The sequence below is a fragment of the Alosa sapidissima genome, chromosome 12 (assembly GCF_018492685.1).
Source record: "Alosa sapidissima isolate fAloSap1 chromosome 12, fAloSap1.pri, whole genome shotgun sequence".
Classification (NCBI taxonomy): domain Eukaryota; kingdom Metazoa; phylum Chordata; class Actinopteri; order Clupeiformes; family Clupeidae; genus Alosa; species Alosa sapidissima.
The window spans coordinates 4,229,105-4,250,822 of record NC_055968.1 but is presented as its reverse complement, the minus strand read 5'-3'; the positions used below and the strand labels follow the sequence as shown (position 1 = coordinate 4,250,822).

Below are 21,718 nucleotides of genomic sequence, written 5' to 3'. Positions count from 1 at the left end.
AATCATAATTACACCTCCTAGCTCTCAGAACTAGCTAGCCCTACAGGTTACTCTCCCTACGTGCTCACTCAGTTTTTTTTTTTTTATTTCTCTCTTTTTTTCTCTTGATTGCTTGTTTGTTTTTTTTTGTTTTTTTTATTCAACCGTTTTTCTCTCTCTCTTTCGCTCTCTTAATGTATTACTCTCTGCATGTTGTCTGTTCATGTCCTGTCTCTTTGTCTGTCTTTGTCAATTTATGTAAAATCCCCTTGTTCAGTGTCTGTTTAGGCCTCTACTCCTCAGCACTCCTACCTCTCAGTTCAACCTCAAGGGAAAAGAATGGTAAACATGCTATGCAAGATACAACACACATGTATCCAACACTGATGTCCAAAAACACAGACAACATATCCACTCAACTGAACCCCTCTATCTCTTCCTCTTCTCCCTCCCTCTCCGTTTATTTTTGCCATTGTAAATGTCCCCTAATCCAAATACACACACCAGCACACAATTCTGACATACCTGACATACATTCATGCTTCCACTTAAATTGATATCATGGAATATACGTGGCTTCCGTAATCAATCCAAAAGACTTAAAGTAATCAATCATCTGACAAAATTAAGGGCTGACATTTGCTTCCTACAAGAAACACATCTAACAGCCACAGAAATACAGAATCTTAAATTCGGTCAATTTGATAAAATATACTCTTCAACATGCAACAGCAAACAAAGAGGTGTCTCAATTCTAATTAACAAAAACATTCAGTTCTCACTAAACCAATCTATCACAGACCCAGAAGGAAGATTCATCATAAAAAACGCAGTTTTCAACCATACAACATTTACACTGGCAAACATTTATGGCCCAAACAATGACGACCCATCTTTTTTTCAACCTTTTCTCCATGCTATCCAATTCCAACAACCTCATCATAGCAGGAGACTTCAACACTGTCATTAATCCCACAATTGACCGCTCAAGCACCTCTGGCAACTCAAGAACTTGGCATTCCACTAACACAATAAAACAATATATGGAGGACTATGGCCTTAGCGACAGTTGGAGGTTGAGCAACCCCTCTCTAAGAGAATATTCATATTTTTCAACAGTTCACCAATGCTCCTCTAGAATTGATCTATTTATAGTCAGCAACTCACTAATACCCAAGATATCAGATAACACAATCCACTCAATAGTAATTAGCGATCATGCCCCTGTTTCCCTCTCTATAAATACTCAGACATATACCAAAACTTCAACCACATGGCGATTCAACACATCACTGTTAGAAGACCCCGACTTTACTACCCTTATAAGGCGAGAGTGGGCATTCTTTCTGGAGATGAACGACTCTCCGGACTCTTCTCCCTCACTGCTATGGGAAACTGGGAAAGCCGTAATCAGAGGCAAAATCATTTCATACTCCTCATATAAGAAAAAACAGCAACAGCAATTGGAAAACACATTGGAACAAAACATCAAACATTTAACAAATGAAATATCCCACCACCCCAGTGAACCAAAACAAAAAGAATTAAAAAAACTCAGAACACAACTTGACGATATCATACAGAAAAAAACACAATACCAAATGCAACAACTGAAATATAATGGTTTTCAATACAGCAATAAAGTAAACAGTAAATATTTGGCAAATCAACTCCAACACAAAAAAGAGAAATCAATCATCCCATCCATTTTGGACTCTGCAGGAAACATTAATCGAGACCCACAGGATATAAACAACATTTTTCGGAACTTTTACATCAACCTCTATTCCCCCACCCACCAACCAACACAACTGGAAATAGACACCTTTCTAGACAATGTGACTTTACCCAAATTAACTAAAGAACAAACCAACACTCTAGACGCACCTCTTAGCCTCAACGAACTCACCGAAGCACTCAATAAAATTCCTAGCAACAAATCACCCGGGCCAGATGGACTCCCAGCCGAATTCTACAGACACTTTTGGGACATATTAGCACCACTATTCAACAGAGTAACTATAGAAATTAAATCCTCTTCCACCATACCCACACACATGAATACAGCAGCTATGACCTTATTGTTAAAACCAAACAAAGATCCATCTCAGCCCTCTAGCTACCAACCTCTGTCACTACTGAACACTGACTTGAAAATTATCACCAAAGCACTAGCCACCAGAATAGAAACAGTCACTCCCATACTCATTCATCCAGATCAGAGAGGCTTCATTAAAAATAGACACGCCACAGACAACCTCCGCAGACTGTTCAACCTAATCAATATATCACAAGAATCACAACAGAAAACCATTATCATTTCACTTGATGCAGAAAAAGCTTTTGATAAGGTAAATTGGTCTTTTTTATTCAACACTCTCCACAGGTTTGGCTTCGGAGAGTCGTTCATCCACTGGATTAAAACATTATACACATCACCAAGGGCAACAATCACCACTAACGGAATCACTTCAGAGTTTCACACTGCACCAGGGCACCAGACAGGGATGCCCACTCTCGCCTTCCCTCTTTGCCATCTTCATTGAACCCCTTGCAGCCGCAATACGACAAAACCACATAATCAAAGGTATTCAGGCAGCAAACGTACAACACAAAATCAGTTTATATGCAGATGACTTCTTACTTTATACACAGAACCCACATGTGTCACTTAAAGAAACTTTCAATATCATCAATAGATTCTCTAGTGTTTCACATTACACCATCAACTGGAACAAATCAATCGTACTGCCCCTTTCCGATAATGCATGGGATTCTGGAGCTCAGGATACTTCCCCCCACTTTCAAACTGGCAACATCAAATACCTAGGGATTCATATTTCCCCCAGGCTGTCAGAGCTTTTTAGCCTCAACTACACTCCTCTCCTCAGGAAAATGAAAGAGGATTTCAAACGCTGGTCAAAACACCCACTCACACTCATCGGAAGAATAGCCGCCGTCAAAATGAAAATTCTCCCTCAGATTAACTACCTCTTCTCCATGATCCCCACTACTCCCACAGACAATTGGTTTAAAACTCTCAATTCATTAACAACGCAATTCTATTGGAAAGGAAAAAAACCCAGAATATCACTCTCAACACTGCAAAATAAAAAATCACATGGCGGCCTTGAGGCACCAAACTTCCATCACTACTTCCTTGCAAATCAGTTACAATACCTAGTTAAATGGATCAACATACAAAATCACAATTACCCATGGCTGGAACTAGAACAAAACCAATGTACAGATATCAGAATAGCAGACCTCCCCTTCTACTCAGAATCAATAAAAAAATCCAACTTCTGCCAATACATTACCATCAATTCAACTCTGACAGCCTGGTGGAAAACAAACCAAATCACAAAATCATCACTAGCACTAAACAGGTACACCCCACTCTGGCACAATCCAGTGTTCACATTACAGAATAAACCTTTCCACTTCTCCACATGGGAACAAAAAGGAATCTCACATCTTCACCACATGTTTGACAACCACATATTCATGTCATTCGATACACTGACACAGAAATATGGGGTTGGGAGAGAACAATTCCTTCATTATCAACATCTTAAACTTAAAATTAAAGATAAAACAAGCCTCACCAACAACACATTACAACCATCTGAACTTGTAGAAAAAATTATGAAAATTAATAACTTCAAAAAATTAACCTCCCAGCTATATATACTGATCACAAACCTAAAAACAACAATAACACTCCCAATAACTAAGTGGGAAAATGACTTGGCGTTCTCTCCCAACCCTGATTATTGGGAACAAATCTGCAATAACACATTTTCCATGACCACTAACACAAATTTACAGCTTATACAGTATAAAGTCATTCATAGATCTCACATCACTCAAAGTAAAATGTTTAAAATGGGCTTAACTAACACAGATATTTGTTCACAATGCACTTTAGGTAGCACAGACGACTACCTGCACGCCATGTGGCTATGTCAACCTGTCCACTCTTTTTGGGTCACAATCACTGAGGCACTATCTAAAATCCTGGACTCCAGAATCCCATCATCTCCAACACTCTGTCTTCTTAATGACATTTCTGAAATCCACATTATGCAACACTTCAAAAAACCCTTGCTCATCTCTCTAACTGTCGCTAAGAAAGTAGTCCTCCAAAACTGGAAATCAAAGAAATCATGCCATATCAATCACTGGAAAAACTTAATCACAGAATATATTACAATAGAAAAACATCATGCACATAGAGAGAAGCAAATGTCAGCCTTTGAAAACACCTGGTCTCCCTTTCTATCATTTTTAAATTCAACAAAACCATAACCCCAAACGCTCCCCCCTTTTCCTTGCCCCCTTCTGTCTTTATCTATCTGTCTATTTGTTTGATTGATTTGATTTGTTGATTGTTTGATTAATTAATCAATTGATTGATTAAACTTAATTTATTTTATTTAACCTTATTTCCTCCTTTCCCCCCTACATTCACCACTTTACATATAGACACACACTAGCAACACCCAAACATAGCATGTTACCAAAGCCCTTTACCATGACCACTCACAGACCTTTCCATTCAATTACAAAAAAACTGAGTCCCATCCTGTCAGCTGTCATCGTCCTGTCCCTCTGCGTGTCTATCTGTCTGTATGTCTCTGCGTGTCTGTATGTCTGTCTGTTTGTTTGTCTGTCTATCTGTCTGTCTATCTGTCTCACTTGTCTACGTTACCTTATTGCGTTTCATGTGTTTTTATGTTTCAATTCACATGGTGAGGTAGGACAATTGTATTTGCACTTTGAAAAATATGTTACTTAAATAAAAATAAAGTTGTCCTCCGAAGAGGGGGGGTGGTGGTGGGCAAAAAAAAAAAGATAACAAATTAGTTAGATGACCATTAAAGAATTCACAATTAAAAGGACTTTCAAATGTGAACCCACGGTCAATTCCTATTCAGGGTAATTTACTAATTACTTCATGTGTTTTGATGAGAAACTGTGGCCTAGGACCTCATTTGCACACACATCACAAATAAAGTGACTCCAGTCCAGTCTAATTTGAATCTTTTTAAATATTTTTAATTGTATTCTATTATAAATATGATAAGAGTTTCTGTAATTAGGTTAGAGAAAGTCTCAGTAAACAAATACAGTCCATGTACGCAGAATATCTAGCAAGAATCAATATGACTCAGTAATAAGTAAAAGCTAATGCTATAAAGCCCCTGTTGTGGAATGGTTATGAAAATGGTTTAAATACAGTATACATTACACCTTAAATACAATTTGTAAGACAGTATAAATAACATAGTGAAACATTTCTATACTAATGGTTAGTTGTTTTTTCCCAAACACACACACATTCAGTTGCACCTGGTTCAACAAGATAAAACGATGGGCCTTGATACCTAATCTACAATAAATGGAATGTAGTGATGGCCCTCTATTAGGTTCTGACCAGATGAGGTGTTTGCTACTACTTCAGATGTTCTGGCCCAGGAAGATGGTTTTGTATGCAGCATGCTTATCAGTCAGTTATCTTTTGCAGTGACATTGTTATGTATTTTACACTCATATTATGGAAGCTATCTATGCTAAGTATTTCACTGTCAGTCTAGCACCCGCAGGTCTAGACTCAAACATGTTTTCTTTGCTAAACATTTGTTGGTCTGTCTGAAGTCCTCTGGTAAGAGATCATTGACACGATGTTGCATCAGACTGAAGCGAGTCACGTATTTTGTGTGGATGCCTGCTGCTTCTCAATTCGTGCTGACTGGGAGGGCTTAGTGTGCTCCTCAGTGACGTTGGGGTGCTAGTTGTATGGAGATCTTGGTGGATTTTAGGGTGTAGGGGCTGCCTTTCCCTGGCTTCCAGTAGATTCCTTTCCTTCTCAGAGAGCGCCCACGTGACTTGAGCCATAAGTACCTGCCATTAAGGTTGGTGTCTCCACAGGCATTGAACCACCAGCCACCTATGAGAAATGAAGAAGACATGTAGTTCAATAAAGAAGGTCCATAACAATTTCCATAACTTTTCCCTAAATAGTGTGTCTGGATGGTTTTTGCACCAATTCAACATTATCATTGCCAACACCTTGTCAGTGTAAAAGGAGGTGGCCATCTCACCAGTGTAGTTGCGAGCACAGTTGGAGTCCTCATGGTTGTCGTTGTCTCTGTCTTTGGTGGAGAACCTCATGCCTGTGTGGTTGCTCATGGCGTCGGGCAGGTTTCCCCTCAGGCGCGTCAGGTGGAGTGTGTAGTCGGTGGCGGGGCCGTCCAGTGTGAACAGGTACTCGATGGAGCGCGTCTCCTCCCTCCAGTCCTCCAGCTGGATGAGCATCACACTCTCCCCCTGCCTGGCGATGGCGTAGATCTTCTCCAGCCCCAGCCAGAACTCCTCTGCTCAAACACAACAGCACCAGGGTCAGCTATTTGGATTCTGCTAACAGACATTTTATCCATTGCTTAACAGCCTTCTGAGTCACTTGTCATGCTGTGAACCCAAAAACTGTGGACTCTGAACCCTGAACTCTGACTTGTAGTTTGTATATAATGTATATATTTGCACAATTTCTTTTCCATTATTTGGGTTAGAGAGAAAAAAATGTTTGATTTGGCTATGGGCCTTTTAGAGATCTTAGGGTATGGACAGTTCGAGTTAACAGCACAGTCTTAAAATTGCTCTTACAAACTGGCAGCATACTTGAGGTGCCTGCATTAGTTTCTTTCCCTTCGTTCTAAATAATATTAGCAAAAATTGTACGGATATTTTAATTTCTTTAAAATGCCACTGTGAACTTGTCCCTAATACTTTGTCACTAATATCCTTGTTACATGATGCACAGTGTATGTCATTTTATCCGTCGTAAGAGAGCAACTTGTGTATGCCGACACAATTGGTGTCGATGGCTTTCAGCTATGTTGCATTCTGCTGGTGGCGGTTCTCTGGTGTCTGAGCTCTAACTGCTGACATCAGGCCTCTGGCTGACTCATCAGTTCTCACACAGGAAAGTCATTATGCGTGAGGCATTCCTAGCTGCAGGTCTTGGTTTAGGCATTTGGGAATGCGCTCTGATTTGTGTCTCTTGGCTTGCCTCCAGGTGTGGCTTGTGTAATAGCCTGTCAGTGCCCTGTCAGGACAAACAATTGAGGCATCTAAACTGTCAGCCGTCTGCTCGGAAATGTTCACAGGCATCCGTCGGATGCACTCTGACAGCTATTTTTCCTCCTGGCTGGCTAAGGATGTATGTCTAACTGGTCGACAGAATGAAGCCAGTGTTCCATTGAAAATCCTTTCATTTGTGTACACCATGGAAGCAATGTTACTTAAATATTTCCTTACGCTTTAAGTCCCCAAAGCCTTGCTCATACTTCTCCCAGGTCTGGTCAAAATCTACAGAGCCATCTTCTCTGCGCTGAATGACAACAGCACCACCATCTGCATGACACACAGACAGAGGAGGGGCATAAACAAACAGGAAAAGCCTAAGATAAAGAGAGCAGTGTCTTGTGATAAGGGTCCTACAGAACAAACAGCGTGCAAGTGTTTGTTGATCATGCATGTGCTGCATGCTTCTTAGAACGTTTTGCTGTAAAGTTCAGTGATTTGAATGACATTTAGAATGCAGATCAGTACATTTTTAGACTGCATTGCTTCTACAAGTTATCTGTTTCCTTCCATTTATCAGTCATTTCTGTCCTGTTGGAAATGGATTAGTTTGTGGAAGAGACTGCTGTCTTACCAGAGTTCATCTCACAGAACACATTGAAAGGCTGTGATTGATTTGGCTTGATGGCGTATACCCCACTGTTCCTCTGTCCTTTGTTGAAGATCTCATTGCAGTTCATGGGGAGATCTGTAAGCAGTTTAAGGACCACACTTGGTTAAGCAATCATTGAATAGAAATGGCAATATTTTCAAATTGCATTTGCAAAAAGAATGTTTATTGCAGTTGTAGTACCAGTAATGTTGGTGCTGCTGTTTGTCGAGATGTCTGTGAGGTAATGGAGAAGGCTTGGAACATCAGACTCAGAATTGGTTGGCTTCTCAGACGTTTCTTGGAAAGTGTCAAAGTTAAGCTGAAACAGAATTTTGAAGATCCATTATTGCTGCAGTTTTACTTGAGTTTTTTTTAAGTGTTTTATGGTCTATAACTTTCATAATTGACATTCCTTCAATAAATATTTATGTAATATTCAGCCTTTCAAAGCATGTTTGAAATCCAAAACTGGTCCTAATTTGGCTTACCTTGTCCTCCAGACCCTTAATCTTGTTTTTCTGGTAGTTGAGCTGCTCGTTCTGTTCCCTCACAGCCTTCAGCAGGTCTGTGATGGTTCTCTCCTGAGACTCAATCACATCCTAAAACACACCATCTGCACTGCTTAGAATTGTCCATTTTGAATGGTTTGATGCTTCTAAAAAGCCTTTCAGTAAAATCCTTCATGTGCTTTACATTGCTCAATTACATAAAAACAATTGACAAAACCTGGCAAAAATGTACAAAAGTGCAGTGTCTAATAGCAGGCTCTGCTATGCTAAACAGTATGAATTATGAGTAGCTACATAGCTGGTCACTCACCTTGAGGGTGGTAATCTCGTGGATTTGCTCGGCGGGCATCATGGTCTGCGATAGCCCCTTGAGCTTCTCCTCTAACCCCCCCACTTTGGTCTGCAGCTGCGAGCGCTCCTGAAGGATGCCGTCAATCTTGGTGTTAATCTCCAGGGAAAGATTCCGGATCTCCTCGTTGTTCACCTTCAGGAAGGTGGTGGTCTTCTTCAGCTCCTCTTCTTCCTCCTTGATCTCGCTGGTGACCACCGAGAGCTGGTAGAAGGAGCGGTCGAAGATGTTGAGCTTCTCGAAGATGTCGTTGATCTGGGCTTTGGTCTTGTGCGCAAACTCCCGCAAGCTCTGACCCAGCTGCAGGAGACCGTTGGCTAGGAGACGGACGTCGTCCAGCATGGCAAATCGTGATTTGCCCTCACCCAGGGCTTGAGCTGTGGGGGTGGGGGCATCGGTGATGAGGCTGGGAAGAGTTGGGAGAGCGACAGCAGCATTGCTTAGACCCAGCAGCAGTAATAACAGACAAAGGGCCTTCATTCTTACTTACTATGTGCTTCCTAGGCTTGCCTTATTTAATATCTTTTGGTCTCTGGGGGATGTTATTCTTGCTGTCTTTTTTTCCTTCCCCTTCGTTCTATCAGAGTCTCAACATTAATCTGCCTGTCTAACTGCGCTCTCTCTCTCTCTCTCTCTCTCTCTCTTTCTTTCTCTTTCTCTCTCTCTTTCTCTCGTCTCTCCCTATCTCTTCCCCTCTCCCTTTCTCGTCTTGTATGAGGACGATGTCCAAACAGGGTGAGGAACTCTGTTATATACCTCCACTCTGATGGGGGAGGGAGTATGAGTTGATGATTAAACAGATGAGAGAAGAATGAGCAATGAATCCAGAATGCTGATGATCCATGTTTCCCTGATCTATTTCATCATATCACAGCTGGATGCTGAAGAAGGGACTCACAGCAGAGCTGAGTGCGGACAATAATAAAATATGCAGTTTTTCTGTCTGAGAGTTTGATTTAGACACCTGCTGAATCAGCACTGCATCACTCTCTGGTCTAGATGAGTTTGTGTTGCCCGTGGATCATCATTGCTGTCCCCTGACTCTGGGCACAAGAGATGGAAGATGTGATCAATACATGGGCTTGAGCTCATCCAGCTAGTGAAAGTATATTTTGTTGTTAATTTTTTAGAATGGGTAGAATTTTCCTTGCTGGTACATTATGTTTTACCTCAAGAGTAACGTTCTTGTTGCTTTATAACAATGATGTTTGCGATTTTCTTACCCAGTTACAGAGGCAGTTGATTTGAGACATACATTCAAAATAGTCCTCATCATATGATATAATGCAATATGTTCGACCAATGCCTTATATATGTGTTGGTATTCAGCAGTCTTCTTCTCTTTTTTTAATACATTTCTCGAAATCGCTGTCTGTTTTCTTGATGTGGGAAGATCTTGATAGAATATGGAATCTTCTGAAATTGTGTGTTTTATCATGGCTTGGGTGTAATTCCTGGACCTTATCTTTACATCACGCTCTCTACATGCGTGCAAGAGCATTCACTCCATGAATCACTCTGTGACAGCAAGTCATGGGTGAGCGCTCTCCAGCGTACCTAGCGCTTCCATATCTTTAGTGCACCCATGTGTGTTCTCAGTGAAGTTATTGGAGAAACAAAGGCTTTGGACAATATATAATCAGACGACTGCACATTTTGAATTGTGACAAAAATAACTCTCACAGCCTAGTTCCTTTTTTGTAAGCAGCAAAGTTAGGCAGACAGACACCAGATCTCACACATTGTTGCCTTGTTTGTGCTACTCACAGGAATTAAATAATGCCTACTCATCTACATTTTTACGTTGTTCCGTAATGGATACATTTAGCCCATTCTGCAATGACATCTGACCATGAACAAAACTAATCTCGCTTCATCCTGTGAGGGCTCCATATATTGTGATTTGTTGATCCACCACAATTTTTTCAGTTATTTAATTATTTTGTCAAATAGTGACATTTATCGTCTTCAGGTGCTAAAGATTCAGTAGTTGAGAGAAGTAGGTCAAATAATTGTAATTTGTATAACGATTGACTATCTTGGGTAATTGGTCATCTACCACTACTGTTAGTCAATTGCACATTTTTGTATTCAGATTGGTTTGGCATTCGTCAAATATTCCGCCATATTTTCTGGTTGTGTTAATTTTTTTCAACAATGAGTCTCGCAACTGAACCCAATTCACAATGGTTCATTAGTATTTGCTTTGGTCTGATTGGGTCTTGCCTGCCCTGGAAAATGGCCCTTTGACTTGGTTTGGATCTCTACATACAGCAAACATGGTCGCCCTCCCTTTGTGTGTCCAGGGGGCCCAGGGTGTGTAGGAATGAGTTGCTGGAGGGACGACGGGTCTTGCCATTGATGACCGTTGGGGGATTTTGTGAATGATTAAACCTCAGGTGGGTCTGATGAGGCAGATAAGCCAATGAGATATTGGTCGGCTTCCAGGAGGGTACTCGGGGTCATTTGAAATGCCCTGCTGCCGTTTGATATGCACAAAAGGCTGGGGGTTAAGGAAGGCATGCCCTTTTCATCCAGAGGGGATCTACCCTGCTCTTCACTGCCATCTTGTACTTCCCTGGCAGATCTCTGGAAGAAAAGGATAACCTGCTCTTCCGCCGTAGACTTGCACTGAACATGATGCTCCTCTCTCAGAATCTGTACAGTTGATTTGATATCTAGTGTGTGTGATAAATATGGTAAGCTGTTACACATCAACATGATCTTGCTTATGTTGGTTCAGTAGCTGGGCCATTTATTTATTTTTGAGATTTGTTCTGTACACAAATCCCTCTTAAGAAAACGAACCCTAGGATCACATGACCAGAGTGATCGTGAGAAAGTTACAGGATGTCCAAAGGAGAGGAAAGGAAGAGGAGATATGGCGAGGCAGTGGTTGTTTATATCTCTCTGAATCCTGCGGTCTTTGGAAAAAATCCCTATGGATTCAGAGTTACGTCACTGCGGTCAGTGTGTTATGACATGCCTCTGTTGTTACAGTGCACCATTCAAACCTTCTGCCTCGCCCCAGGGGATTGGTGTGACCACTGAGTCAAAAGGCTTGCATTTACTCACAAGAGCGGCCTGAGTGGGTGGACATCCCAGGCCAGCAGTCATTGTTCCTTATTGCCCAGGAGGGTTTGGTGTACTGGATTGTGTGAGTTGACTAGAACTCTGCGTTTAAATTCAATCTAGGGAGATGCAATTTCATAACTACATCCTTTGTCACTGATCTCATTATCTGCGTATTGAGCAGTTCTGTTTCCTTTCACTCTTTATCCCCACTCCCAGTGACATGCTCTCATGACCATCTGAAAATGTAGGTCAATAGTTCTATTCTATTTGCTTGGCCAATGAGAGACTGACTCTAAATGGTAGGAAGTCAAGCCCCTTGTTTCCACCAATTCCTCAGCAGACCTGCTGTATCTTCTGAACTTGCACTGTCAGGAAAAAAACTAACCCTATGTGAATCACTGTTGTGCTACTGATAATGACATTCCTCTGTATGACAAATGTTTGAGGCTTAATATCACACTCTCCAGTCCTTGGCAAGGTCCTTAGAAGCTCTGCAGACAATCCTTAGACATCAATTGAAGATATTTTGTTTTAGTTCTTTTGATACTGTGGAGGAGATGGCCTCATCCATAAACTTTGTTTTCATTCTGGAAATGTAACAAGAACTAAAGTGTATTAGTTCTGCTTTAATCAGTTCTGATTGTGTCTTATTTCCTCCATCAGGAACCTCCTGTACGTGTATCCTCAGAGCCTGAACTTTGCCAACCGGCAAGGTTCTGCCCGCAACATCACAGTCAAAGTGCAGTTCATGAATGGAGAGGATGTCAGCAATGCCCTGCCTGTAAGGACCAATAATACAAACAGATGACATGGGAATTAACAGAACATGTGCAAACACCTAGCCCTGGAATTAGGCATACAAACATTCTGACAGACAAGGCAGACCACTATGGATTCAAATTAATCTTAAAACATTTATTACATTAAAGTTCTATTTTACCATGGTTTTCATTTTCCGTCCAAGATCAATAGGATGAAGTAGCTCCATATTATTCTGAGTTGTACTAATTTACTGTTTCTCCTACAGGTGATTTTTGGCAAGTCCAGCTGTGCCGAGTATGCCAAAGAGGCCTACACAGCCGTGGTGTACCATAACCGGTGAGTTCCGCACCGCAGAGGAGCAGCCATTCTCCACTGAGGAAATGTCTGTCAACCGGTATCATTAAGTGTCTCAGGATTACATTCTTCCCTCATCATCAGGATACTAGCCATTTGGCTGTCCATGTTGACCACCATGAGACAGGACCGTGTGGATTTTATTCTGTGCTGGCCTGTGTGAGTGGAGTGCCATGTGATGTTTGATGGCGACTGATTGGGCCAGCGCCTCAGCTGATGTGCCAGAGGTGGCTGTTGATTGACAGAGAGGGTTGAAGCCAACCTGGCCAGGCACATTGAAATTTGCCCCTGCCGTGTGGGAACTCTGCACGTTGGTTTCGTTTCACCGAGCGACTTCTCAAATAGTGTCCTTGTGAAACTGGAAGAGAATGACCAACATTGAACAGCGAGCTCATTATCCTTAAACATTGCATTTAGTTTGAACTCTTATGGAGAAAACAGTAATTCTAACAACATTGAGAGCTAGGATAACAAACCATATTGTGATATCAAGCATTTGCTTTTGCTGCATCTGTTTTGCCACTCCGTTAGCCACTGTGTCCCAGGCTGTCTTGGACACCCAGGGCTCTACACTAACATTTTTTTCCAGGAGCACTTGTGCGCCCAAGTTAAAAAATTTAGGAGCACAGATAAAAATTTGGGCGCACAGTCAGTTCTGTACTTAACTTACATACAATCTAACATTATACTGCAGCTAACAGTTAAACATCCCAGTGCACCAATTGTGAATATTAAGAATGACTGACAACATTTAGGCTACAGGACACAGGATTTTAAAGATCAGTGCCTATTTTATTTTCAGTCTGTGCCATTTTCCTACATTTTGTTAATGTAAAATAATATAATACATTGCCTTATTTGCATTTAGTCTGTATATCAAGTATCCTGCCAAATGTAGGCTAATTTATTTATTTGTGAATCCATCTGTAGCTAATCCAAATATGCCCATGGTGACCTATCTGACTGCATACTGCCTAATACTACTACTAAACAGTAGTGAAACAGTAGTTTTTTTTCTCTTCCACAAAACCCAACATAGACTAATCAAGGATATATATAAAATACTTTTATTTTTTATTTGAAATATCTGCATTGATGGGGGCAGTAGGCAAACGTTAGACCTACTTTCGTTTTGCACTTCAGCTTGTATTCGGTGTAAACAAACATGCATGCATGGAAGCCATTTAATAAAGTTGGAGTATTATGGGAGGCTACTTTTGTGCCTGTTCGCTACAGCTATATTTTGCATATTGCAGCCAATACGTCAACTGGGCTAAAAGGCATGTTAGGTTACCTATCCTTCTCTCACTGCATTCTCAGAATCTCATCCTGTTCCTCCTATATCCGATAACTTCGGTGGATAGAAGAACTAATTTCTTCAATCTTTTGGCTGGCTAGTCTAACTTTCCGCTTTTTCTGCGCACTCTTGGATTTGATAGATGCGACTACTAGCGAGTCACAACGTGAAACTGCTAACGTTGAATGGAGGTGTAGTTTTTATGCTGCATTCGCGACGTGATTCTATGGTTTGCACCAGTAATGTTTCTCGATGTTGCGGTGTATTTTGTAGACAAACATTGACATTGGTTAGAAGTCATTCGCACCAGTGCGCCTAAATATTTTTTTGCACTCGCACGCCATAATTTTTACTCGCATGCGCACTGTAGAGCCCTGACACCCCTAGTACACATTCATGTCTCATCTCGTGCCATGATGCCCTTGGCTGAGGCCCCTGTCCTTGTCCAGATGACTCTCTCATGGCACTAAATCAGCCGGTCGCATTCACAATCAGGCCATATTTTCCTGGGTCGTCTTTCCAAGGTGAAAGTAAATAAACCTTTGAGGTGCTGAGTGCAGTCTGTATATTTGATCGCCCTCAGTGAATTTATGATGTGGTGCAATCTCCCGCTCGCTGCACGGGGATAATTATTTCTGCAGAGGTACTTCTTCACCTTCCTTCATTTTCCCATCTCTCATTTCCCGGCTTCAGCAGATCCACCCAGACTACAGACATGCTCACTTTCATTTACCCTGCAGCAGATCCACCTAGACTACAGACATGCTCACTTTCATTTACCCTGCAGCTGCATTTCTGTGTACCGGTAGACCTGATCAAACACTCCCATGGAAAAAGCATATGGTGGTTACATAAGACACGCTATGTAGTGGTTTTATAGTTCACCCAACAACAACATTCTTATTGAAAATGTGTCTTTTGAGTATTTCAAAATAAGCACCTCCCGTTGTTTTACTGCTAATTGTACTTTTTGAAGTTGTGTTCCTCCTCCTCCTATTCATCTCAAAGCGTTCTTATTTTTACTTCCCCTCAGGTCACCAGATTTCCATGACGAGATCAAGATCAAGCTGCCGGCCTCTCTGACTGACCACCACCACATCCTGTTCACGTTCTACCATGTGAGCTGCCAACAGAAGCAGAACACCCCCCTGGAGACGCCTGTTGGCTACACGGTATGGCACCCTCTCCAGGCCGCACCCACACACTCTCCCACACGGCCAGTGGCCACTCAAGCACAACAGCAGCCAGCAGAGCAGGTGGACAAGCCCACAAGAGACATGTAGCCATCCGCACTCTTGCTGGGTCTCACTAGCAGACTGACACACGCACTGATACTTGATATCCACGACACACATAAACACGCAAAGTTGGTGCTGGAAATTGTCACAAAGGCCACAATACTACATTATCACCATATTTTGTCAGTACCTTGCATGTACTGTATAGCATTTAGTGTGCTGTATTTGTACTTGCTAATTGAATTTATACATTTTTTGTAGTTGGTGTACTCACAGTGTGATGTATCATAACAAATAATACAGCATGGCTTATAAGCTGTTTGTGAATGTGTGCATATTTGTCTGTGTGTAAAAAATAACATCTTTGTTGTATCTCTCCTCAGTGGATCCCCATGCTGCAGAATGGCCGTCTCAGAACGGGTCACTTCTGTCTGCCTGTGTCCCTGGAGAAACCCCCGCAGTCCTACTCAGTCCTCTCTCCAGAGGTATGTCTACACAAAAGCTCCCATGCTGACGCACATGTCTGTACTGATGGATTTATGTCCACATACCTTTGCACATATATAGACCCTTTTCATCTGTTCCTAGAGGATTTTGGTTAAAATGTTAAAAACCAACACAGATACTTTGAAATGAAAATGAATGCTCAACTTAAATGTCAACTTAAAAACTTGTTTTTTAAATATTTGTTTGTCCCGTTATCATTAGCTTGATGTTGTTTTTTGTGCCACCAGAAATGCCTTAGGAATGCACATGTTTGTTTGTGTAGTTCAAAGGGTTCATATCTTTGATATCACTTGCATTTCTTTTCTATCCTACCTCAAAGGAAATGTCATGTTGCTAAGTTAATTTTGTTTACTTTATGCACTAGCAATATACTCTATGTACTAACAAATATTTTTAAGTGCAAGGGGTTTGCATTATGCGTGGTGTTTCATGAAAGGGTCATGCTTTGTCATTGCCATTCCAGGTGCCGCTGCCAGGGATGAAGTGGGTTGATAACCACAGAGGGGTTTTCAATGTGGAAGTGGTCACAGTTTCAGCCATGCACACACAGGTACTCTCACCGAAATGAGAAGCAAGAAAAGCGTATGTTTGCATAAGCGCCTCATGTGCACTCCCAGAGTTGACGAGGAGCACGTCTTGAGATGTTTTGACCTTGACAGCTCTTGGTCAAAGAGAAGGCAATGCCCTGCAGCCTTGACTGTACATCAGCATGCAGCCTGATTAATTCAGGATTGCACTCTCTCTCTCTTTGAGAACTTCATAATCATGACACTTGATTTGTGAAGTGAACTTGGCTGGCGCAGCGTGTGATTGGTTGGTCTTATTTAGTGCCCTCCACTCAATCTCCCACTCATGGATGTACGCCATGTCAGGCCTCCATAACCGCCCCTCCTAAGGCTTACTCAAGGTAATATGGCCGTAAATCACATAGCTGCCTCAGATGCTGAGTTGGAGACTACATTTTGTTCATAGAGTGCAGTTGAGGCCCGTGTGTGTGTGTGTGTGTGTGTGTGTGTGTGTGTGTGTATGTGTGTGTGCATGCGCGTGTGTTTAATAGATCATGTTCTTACTAAGTGCTGTAGGACACTGGATGTGTACTTTTGATGCTTAATGAGGGATGCAGAAGTTTGCAACTATGATCATTTCTACACTGTTTCCACTATAAATGGACACACATGGGTGAACAAACACATGCGTGCACATACTTGTCCCTCTTCCTGTCTCTGACTGCTGACCGTGTCCGTGGCTCCCTCAGGACCAGTACCTGGATAAGTTCTTTGCACTGGTGCACGCCCTGGACGAGCACATGTTCCCGGTGCGCATCGGAGACATGCGCATCATGGAGAACAACCTAGAGGCGGAACTGAAGTCCAGCATCGCCGCGCTCAACTCCACACAGCTGGAGCCCGTGGTGCGCTTCCTGCACCTGCTGCTGGACAAGCTGGTGCTGCTGGTGGTGCGGCCCCCGGTCATCGCTGGACAGATAGGTCAGGGCAACGGACAATCACACACCCACACAAGCGTAGCGCACACACAAAACACACATTACTACACTGGCTTGTGGTGACCTGCCATCAGTGGACATTGGAGGTGTACCCACGCGCACGCACGCACACATGCACACACACACAAACAAACAACCATGATCCACTGCTGATTGAACTCTAGCAAATCATCTGAGGACTTTGCACAATCCAATGACCCAGTCATAAACAAAGCTCCAGATTAGTGTTTATTTGTGGTTCTTGGGTTGTATCGGCATGGTGTTGGGTAAGCCTGTAGCAGCGCCAGCCCCTGACCCACTGACATGTGCTGTCTGGCTTTTGTCCTAACTGATACCTGTGTACAATGTTTTTGTTTGTAGTGAATTTAGGCCAGGCCTCTTTTGAAGTGATGGCGTCCATTGTGAACCGTCTGCATAAATACCTGGACACCAGTCAGGACCAGCATGGCCGAAACTCCCTCCTCTCCTCCTACATCCACCATGTCTTCCGTCTCCCCAACATGGACCCCAACTCCCCCTCACCAGGTGCAAACCCATCGGCTGCCTTCTTTAACCTTCACCAGCAACATGAGTTTCATGCTCACTGACAAAAAGCGATCTAATAGAACACAGATGTATTAGATTGCAAGACAATTTTGATTATGGATACAGTTGTGTTGATGTTTCAAGATATATCCAGGCAGGATGGTGTCATTTTAGTGAGATACTTTTGATCACTGCAGTAATCCTTTGGTCAGTGTTTAAACACCACTGAAGACCCCCATAATGTATTTAAGGCCTCTGTCTGTACAGTTTCTCCCGTTGGACATGTGGTCACTGTGTAGACGTCCAGTAGCTTGTCTGGGTGGCCCCTGGTCATAGGTGCAGTTCCTACAAAGCACAAGCTCTGATGACCATTAACCTGCCAGCTTCTAACTGTCACTGTCTGATAAAGCAGTGTGCGGCTTACACAACACCAGCTGTACTAAAGAGTGATGTTCTAGCAAGCAGAACAGTTATGCTGTTATTAGGATTTATGGATGCCTTATATGCCTTGGAAGTGGAAGCGTTCTTGCTGTTTGTAATACAATCATATGGCAAAACGCAGATTAATTGTATCCCACTAAATGCAAGTTGGTGGAAGGATCAAAAAGAAATCATAGGGGAAGGGGATTCATTGATGAGCTGAATACAAAGATTAGGAGATCTACTGTACATGACCCAACATGTAAATGTGTCCTGTGTGTGTGATCCAGGTCCTGGAGGATTAGGTGGCTCAGTGCATTACGCCACCATGGCCCGCTCCGCAGTCAGGCCTGCTAGCCTCAACCTCAACCGCTCCCGTAGCCTTAGCAACAGTAACCCTGACATTTCAGGGACCCCCACGTCCCCTGACGACGAGGTGCGGTCCATCATTGGTAGCAAGGTAAGATAACTATACAGATATGGGACCGACATGTTACTCAGCACTTATCTTTTGCATATTTTATCCAGGTCATGTTTTACAAAGCAGCATGTAGTGTTTCCCAGTCTTAGTGGCTCGGCAGTATGACCGTAGCAGGTTTTAGAAGACCTAGTGTTGCTATCCCCCATGCAGTCTAGTTGCACTGGTGCAGTCTTTGTTTCTGTCTTTGTTACCATGGCACTTCTCTAGACATAAACAGTGTGCCAGAAACATCCATGTGTATATTTGACCAAATATTTGACAAACTCCCATTCGCTTATGATTAGTCAAATGAATGGGTGTGAATGTGCTAGTGCCTAAGTTTAATTTAAATGAAGTATTGATACAACCAAGTGATGTGTGCATATTGTTGGGGATTTTGGAGTACATTAGTTCTGAGTTCAATTCAGAAGTGTGAAAAGTGGGGTGTAGAGGACTTGAACAATTTAAATTCAACACGCATCAGTAAAGATCCCTCTAAAGTTTCTAGGACTTTGGCAAGAGATCTGATGCATACCTCCTGTAGAGCCACCGAGTTGACGATCCACTCCGCACATAGAGTGGGTCAGCGTTTCACAGAGCTGTTACAGTTCAACCCTATAGCCCCACAGTAAACACGCACAAGAACATCTCTGTCCTCCGACACAGCCAAACCTCCAGCACACCACAAGCCAATAGCCTGGCTTTACTTGAGGACATGTACAAAACTCCTGTAGCCTGTTTAATGCAAGGGAAGAATTACGGAAGTGCAACTTGTGTGAGATATTTGCGGTGTCTGCTTTTGGATAAGAATTAAGATGGAATGTACCCATTTTTTGCCCTGTATGGTTTAAAAGCCTGAAATCCCACCTGGGCATCCTACTAGCTATCTCTGGCAGTCAGAGTCTCTTCTATCAAAATGCCATGCATGTCTTTAAACCTTTCTGGTGTTCTTACCAAGAATCCTTTCTCTGGGAATGAAAACAGCTCTTTTTCCCTGGCTTATGCCATCCCTGGGCATAAATTGGGTACTTTCCTGAGAATGTGTTACAGAACTGTGTTTGCAGTCATTGTGAAATTCTTCATGTTCTTTCCTGTGGCTTATCACTAAGTCTGTGATGATTCTGAGATGGGAATCTGGTCCTGATTCTGCATTCTGAGTGTTCTGAAGTGTTCTGTTCTGTTGGAAATGTTGCCATGGTTTTTTGATCTAACTAACCAACCTTTGTTCCTCTCCTTCGCTGACCTGCTGACCTGTCGTGAACTGTAACCTTTGACTGTTCCCTCCCCTGTGCTGCTCGCTTGCTCGTTCCTGCCTGTGACCCCGTGACCCTCCCCTCCTCGCAGGGCTTAGATCGCTCCAACTCCTGGGTGCACACGATGGGGTGCAAGAGTGCCCCCTGGGGAACCAGCCCCAGCTCCGCTTCTGACACCGTGCAGGTGGTTCAAACAACACCCCCCCCCCCACCCCCTTCCCTCTAAAACAGCCTCCTCACACTGCCTTCTTCCTGCAACCAGCACTACTGGCACTCACTCTCCCAGACCCCTCCGCCTCCTCCTGTAGAAAGCCAACAGAGAGAAGCCTGGGCCCCTCCCTGCACCCTCTAGCTCAGTGCAGCAGCTCCACTGGCTCACCCCCTGCCTGACCTCCACCCTGCTGCTCTGTGCGCCGCGCTGGGCCGCCGCCACTGGGCCACGTGCACCATAAATCAAGTGGCCTTTCCCTCTGAGGATGACTGCACACTTAATCAAATATTAATTGAGAGACCAACTCCAGCTGCTGGGATGGAATAATTGGAATGAGCTGTGGCAACAGCGTTCCATTGCATTTAGCCCTCCTGCTGTGTTCAACTCAAACTGTACTTCTAATAAGCATCCCAATGGCATAGTTGTTGAGCAGATTAGTGCACTGGCAACTCAGAGGCATTGCTATCATATGACCACACACACAGGTGGTCCTGCTGAGCCCATTAGGAACTATCGGTAGCCTATTAGAGATTGTGGCCTGAATTAGAATTGTTGACAGTGATTCAAGTTTATCTGTTACTGTTAATATTAATAGCTACCAAAATAAAGACAATGGATGTAGAAAAGAATCCTGATGGAAATGGCTCTAATGCAGCACTACATAGTACAGAACAGATGGCCAATAGATGGAGAGATGAGCTTTCACAGTAATATTGTTACTGTGAAAAGGTAGTCGCATTTTTCAGTTTGAAAATATTGCACCTACTGCTGCTGACAACTACACTGATCTGATTTGAAATGGTGAATTTGGTCAGGATCAAGGTGTCTGGTCAGTCTTATCAGAAGTGTGCCAGGAAGCTGTTAGGAAGCAGATGTTATTTTAGTCCCTCGCTGCACTTCTGTCTTGAGTGCTCACCTAATGAAGCAGAGTTGGCCCCCAGAGCACAGAGCAGGGCCTGCAGCAGCAGAGCCAAGATGGCGGTTCAGAGGCTTATCCATCCTCCCATTTTCATTTGCTCATCATCTTTCCTCTAATCACTAGTCTGCTAAATCCTCTTCTCCAATCCCAGCCCTCCATCTTTAACGTCATTGCATGGCCAACCTTCACTAACATCATTTCACTGTGGGTTGAGCATGACATGAGATGCTGCATGTCTGAGTGTGTGTGTGTGTGTGTGTCTGTGTATGGGTGTGATTGGGGTGTGTGTGTGTGTGTTTGTGCGAGTGTGTGTCTGTCTGTCCTTGTCCTCTTTGCGTCATGGCTGCTTTTGTGCTGTCGTCTCATGTTGGCTGTTTGTGATGACAATCTTACTGTTTAAGTATTCTCCTGATTATCATTTAAGGGTATAGCTCTAGCTTCTCAAAGTCATTGGGGGTAAGGGGGGGGGGGGATGCTATTGTTGCCATTATCAGTTAGTGGAGAGCAGCCTGGCAGTATTATGCAGTGTTCTCATATATTAATTTCTCATTTGAAATCAAATGAAAATAGGTGGTACAGATCAGTCTGCTTCCTAAGTTTATTTGTGCAAATATA

General features: G+C 42.8%; 2 protein-coding genes across 16 annotated transcripts in view; one reads left to right on the top strand and one right to left on the bottom strand.

The window, feature by feature from the left end:
* The window catches only part of dock7 (dedicator of cytokinesis 7), a 53,199-nt gene that overhangs the window by 12,477 nt on the left and 19,004 nt on the right, over nucleotides 1–21,718 (top strand). For 8 of the 15 annotated variants that reach the window (XM_042058010.1, XM_042058011.1, XM_042058009.1 and 5 more), the window contains exons 15-23: nucleotides 12,317–12,434; nucleotides 12,681–12,751; nucleotides 15,100–15,238; nucleotides 15,688–15,789; nucleotides 16,275–16,361; nucleotides 17,067–17,298; nucleotides 17,676–17,840; nucleotides 18,551–18,720; nucleotides 20,065–20,157. In XM_042058010.1, the coding sequence (XP_041913944.1) occupies nucleotides 12,317–12,434; nucleotides 12,681–12,751; nucleotides 15,100–15,238; nucleotides 15,688–15,789; nucleotides 16,275–16,361; nucleotides 17,067–17,298; nucleotides 17,676–17,840; nucleotides 18,551–18,720; nucleotides 20,065–20,157 (1,177 nt within the window). The remainder of the gene's footprint in view (nucleotides 1–12,316; nucleotides 12,435–12,680; nucleotides 12,752–15,099; nucleotides 15,239–15,687; nucleotides 15,790–16,274; nucleotides 16,362–17,066; nucleotides 17,299–17,675; nucleotides 17,841–18,550; nucleotides 18,721–20,064; nucleotides 20,158–21,718) is intronic. The other 7 variants (XM_042058019.1, XM_042058018.1, XM_042058014.1 and 4 more) reach the window with 1 other exon arrangement.
* Nucleotides 5,051–10,451, bottom strand: angptl3 (angiopoietin-like 3). The gene is made up of 7 exons (XM_042058031.1): nucleotides 8,540–10,451; nucleotides 8,209–8,319; nucleotides 7,922–8,039; nucleotides 7,703–7,816; nucleotides 7,303–7,398; nucleotides 6,087–6,359; nucleotides 5,051–5,932 (listed from the first exon to the last, which is right to left on the bottom strand). Exons 1-7 carry the CDS (start codon nucleotides 9,056–9,058, stop codon nucleotides 5,757–5,759), a joined length of 1,407 nt encoding a protein of 468 aa, XP_041913965.1. The 5' UTR covers nucleotides 9,059–10,451; the 3' UTR covers nucleotides 5,051–5,756.